At 28.7% G+C, this 4,934-nt stretch overlaps 1 protein-coding gene across 2 annotated transcripts in view; it reads left to right on the forward strand.

The window, feature by feature from the left end:
* Positions 1–3,064: 3,064 nt before the first annotated feature.
* Positions 3,065–4,934, forward strand: part of LOC136795962 (odorant receptor 10-like) — a 12,560-nt gene continuing 10,690 nt past the window's right edge. For both annotated transcript variants that reach the window (XR_010843663.1, XM_067048209.1), the window contains exon 1: positions 3,065–4,010. Coding sequence is in view for 1 of the 2 variants with exons in the window: in XM_067048209.1 (XP_066904310.1) it covers positions 3,078–4,010 (933 nt within the window). In the remaining variant the exon portion in view is untranslated. The remainder of the gene's footprint in view (positions 4,011–4,934) is intronic.

The raw sequence follows: 4,934 nt of genomic DNA on the forward strand, positions 1-4,934 counted from the left end.
TTATTTACTTGTCTGTTCAACTTATTTATTTGGACAGCCCTGATGAAGCCCTGCAAAGTGGGGCGAAACGTTGGAAAATAAATAGTTGTAAACTATTTTTGTTTCACTATTGACCGCAACCCTGACCATCTCCCTATATATCAATTTTTACGGTCAACAATACATACATATATATTATAAGAGGATGATGTTCGTTGAAATAAGAGCTAATAGTACAAGAGCCCAAGAGGAGTGCACTATACTATTCTCTTATAAGACCCAGGCACGAATCCGGCTGAGATAATTATTTATTCTGTTATGTATCCATTTATATTAATTTTTACTCCTTAGTTAGTAACAGATAAAATTATCCATGATGACACCCAACAACAATAGTACAAGAACCCAAGATGAGAAAAAAAGTCTGTTATTTCACCCCAATTTTTTATTACTTTAATGAGAACTTTAAATAATCATAACTCAAAATGATGAGTATGTCAGTTATAATTAGGGAGAATAAAATGGCGGCATTTTAATAATCAAAAAAATCATTAATTTTTCATTAGGAGCCCCATATCTTTGAAAATATCAACAACACAAGAAAAACTTAATAAAACATAATTTAATTTAGAGTAAAGTTTTTTTGAATATAAGCCCTAATTGAGCTCTCTTTGTACTTTCAATAGTTTCTGAGCTACAGTTTTTTAAAAAACAAAATTTAATAAAATAAATACTTAAAAAGCTGTAAACAATGTGTTCATTGGGAGAAATATTTATCTCAGAAACAATATGCAAATATCATAAAAACTAGTATCCCTACGAAGATGAACATTATAAACTGTTTTATAGTAAATAGTTACCGAATTTAAAAAAAAATGTAAACATTTCATGATAAATGCATTGAAAAATCATAAGTTAGTCAATTTATTTTGACAAATATATATTTTAAAACCATTTTACGTAAAAATGTCTATGAACAATAAAATTAAAGCTAATTAAATGTAGTATAAAGGATTTTATAATACTTCGTCGGAGAAGTATTTTTCACGATATTTGCTAAAATAGATTGATTTATAGTTGGACAAAATTTCATGTACAAAATATATATCCGTATGCGAATACCATAAAAATTACTAGAACTAAGAAGATACGTGTCATAAACTACTTTATAGTATATTAAACTGTATTTAATTTTATCTTTGGCAGACATCTGTACGTCTAATACTTTCTTAGGTATAATTTTTCATAGATCAAATATTTTGTCCGACTATTAGAAATTACTATCTAATAATTTTATTTTCGTAAATGTTATGAAAAATACTACTCCTACGAAGTTGAAGGTCATAAATTAGTCTATAGTACATTAAAATAGCTTTAATTTGAGTTCAAATAGACATCTGTACGTCTCATGGCTCCTGAGATATAAATTTCCCACAATAAATTATCAATACTCCAACACAACTCCAGATTTTTCAAAATATATCTTTTTATATATATCTCAGAAACTATTAAAAGTAAGGGCTCATATTCTAGCCAATTCACTCTTATTTTAATTATATTCTATCAGGTTTTCTAGTTTTACAGATAGTTTCAAAGATATATAGTTCCAAATGAAAAAATTATTTTTTGTTCAAGATTGAAATTGCTACCATTTCTTATTCCCCGTACCTATACTTGGCAGACTCGTGAATTTTGAGTAGTAATTATCCACAGTTTTCATTAAAATAATCAAAAATTGGCTTGAAATAATTGATTTTTTTCTTCTCTTGGGCTCTTATACTATAGTCTGGGACTCGTACTATACTATTAGAGTTTGTCGGTTTTTAAAAGCCGGGTTTTTAGAGAAAATTATGAAATTCGAAAACCGGATTTTTAGTAGAAAATATCGGTTTTCAATATATGAATAACACTTCCTATGCAAGTGAGAGGGTATTTTCTATTTCGGGGAATTTTGTGAATAAACTAAAATCGATAGACGTCCTCTGTTTTCTGAAATCATATTTCATTAAAAAAAAAATAAATAGAATATTAAAATTCCCCGGAATAGAAAATACTCGGTCCTTTGCTTAATTGTCTTTAAAACTAAAATTGATTTTAATAAGTGTGTATGAATAAACTTTATTTACTCTGGTCTTTTAACTTTGATTATAATTCATATTATATAATACACAGTTATATATTTTCTAATTGTTTTTAATAAGTATCCATCTGTATCTAATAACATTGTTTTTAAAAAAAATAATATGGTTATTATAAAAATATATTGTTTTTATTTATTCGAACCCTTTGCTGAATAACTCGTTTCACTATTATAAAAATATTCACATCCTTATATGTGAAAATTATGCATAAAAAACAATCCTGGTCAACTATTATTTCTTTGTTCTACTAAATTGCATAAAAAATTTTTACTATCAATAAAATTGAACAGTAAATAATTTCAGTCTAAAACTGTTTGATCAATCTAAATTTTTTGTTCAAATTACAGAATATTCAAGCACATAATTTTTCATAAAAATTCTAAACCGGTTAAAACCGGCTTTCTAGAAAAATTATTATTCGAAAACCGGTTTTCTAAAATGTCGGTTTTTGTATAAACCCTATATACTCGGTACAATTTTTTTTTTTTCATCGTTTAAAAAATACAGAACAAGTTGAAAAAATTCAGTATCATTTGATACAAATAATTCATAGATTAAAATAAAATTTTGATTTAAAAACCGATTGATGGTGATCGAAAATACAAATACAAATTTTTTCCACTGATGTAGCTATTTTCTTTATAATTAATACAATTATTTTATTATAATTATTGTTGTTATTGTTTTTGCTGATAATAACAAATTTATTTATTGATAGGTATTTAGAATCTTTTTTTTTCTGTTGTACATAAATAAAACTGAGCTTCTTCCTTAGGAAACAAAAAAAGTAATTAACCAATCCAGATTAATTAAAAGAACCAGAACTAGGATGAATTATTACCATTTCCATTAGAGAGTGCTGATTGGTACATCAATAAAGCACTCTCTGAGACTAGTTTATATAACAGAGTCATGTTCCTCAAGTGTCTTCAGTCGAGCTTCAGAGTCCAGGAAGTCATGAGGGGCCAGTTCATCGCTGACTCTGATTTGGTAGATGGCCTCAGCGTGAGATACCTCAAGCTCTTCGGATTATGGAAGGTCATCAATGACTACAGAACTTCAGGGAAGAAGAACAAAATCATAAAGTTCGAACTAGCAATAACTTCTCTACTCGTTGTACCGTACATATGCTTTCAATACCTGAGTTACTTCCACATCGACGTGGATATACAGAAGGCTACATTTTTGAACTTGCATTCTATCACTGGCGTCCAGATGTTTTGTAAGATGCTAGTCTTCTGGTTCAGGATAGATAGTCAGTCGAAATTGTACAATTTGGTGAGAAAAGACTTTCTAGATATACCTCTTCATAAAAGGACCGTTGCAAAAGAGATTTATAAAAATATTACGAAAAAATCTAATGTTTTCTGTAATGCAGCTTTTTTAGTAAATGCTAGTATCGTAACTATAGCCATAGTCTGCCCTGGACTACCTGTTGATTACATCCTCTACCACACGGGTAACATGGACGCTGTGACCACGGGCAGGAAGAAGGTCCTTGGTGGTTGGTATCCTTTTCCTATGGCCCAATCTCCTTATTTCGAAGCTATATTCGTCTATGAAGCTGTAATCCTTGTAATAGGTGGAATATTCTTGGGCAGTTATGTCTGCCTGTTTTTTCAAGTTTTGATGTGTCTTTACGCTCAATTCGCCGTGCTTGGATATCACTTGTCCACTTTGAAGATTAGCCCAGAACGTGGCGACACAAGAGTTACAGAAAACAGAAGAGACGATTCTAAAATGTACAAAGAACTGTATGGCATTGTAAAGGAGCACAGAAAACTTCTGAGCTATGCTAACGAATTAAGAAGCGTTTACAACCCTCTGGTAACAATGATTTTAGGAATGGGTCTTCTAGTCTTGATCATTTCAGTTTTTCAGTTTTTATTCGTAAGTATCAAATCTAATATATAAAAATGATTTTTTGTTCGTAATTTATACTAAATGTTCAGGATTTCAATAAAATTATCAAGTTCTCTTTTAGCCCTGATGAAGCCTAGCTAAAGTGAGCCGCAACGTTAGTTTCTAATAATTAGTTTATTTTCTGAACATCTTATGAAATCTAATATTTCCATACAATAGAAAAAAAAAATGTGTCAAATGTCTCGGGGAACTCCAAAATCTTGGTTTAATGTCACTATATCTAGTAATGAAATGAATATATAATTTCACTCTTGTAAAAATATTATATAGTTGTAATGTATATAGTATATAGAACAACGATAGTGTAAAGTTTCTTATTTTCGGGAAAAATCGTATATACATAAATATTTGTATGCTATATTTTTTATGAATCAGTTTAAAAATAAATGCTATTTTATTTTTAAAAAAAACGGTTGGAATCTAATATATAAAAATCATTATTTTTTTGTTCATACTTAATGCACTGTTCATTCATCCGATTGAAAATTAACAAAATTAAGCACATTTGGCATGTAGCTCATTTTTATCATACTTTTTTATTGTTATTATATAAATCGATTTGTCCCTTTCTGAAGAATAAGGAAAAAAAAATATGACTCATTCTACCAATTGATTTTTTTTTTTACTAAAAATTAAAAAAAAAAAATAATGAAAATATCAGTGAGGGAGATTTTTTTTTTTTTGAGGAAAAAGCAAATTATTGTCTTTGCACAATAAAAACTTAAAGTTATTAGATGAAAGGAATATGTTCCGGGTGCGGTCAAAAATACTCAAATAGTAGAATTATACTATTTTATTGAGCCAACGTTTCGCCCCACGGGCTTCGTCAGGGCTAAAAAAGATACAAACACTTAGTTACAAAAGGAAAACAAAAACATAAGTGTAAAATAA

Source organism: Halyomorpha halys, unplaced genomic scaffold, assembly GCF_000696795.3.
Source record: "Halyomorpha halys isolate HHAL.00 unplaced genomic scaffold, Hhal_1.1 Scaffold28.1, whole genome shotgun sequence".
Taxonomy (NCBI): Eukaryota; Metazoa; Arthropoda; class Insecta; order Hemiptera; family Pentatomidae; genus Halyomorpha; species Halyomorpha halys.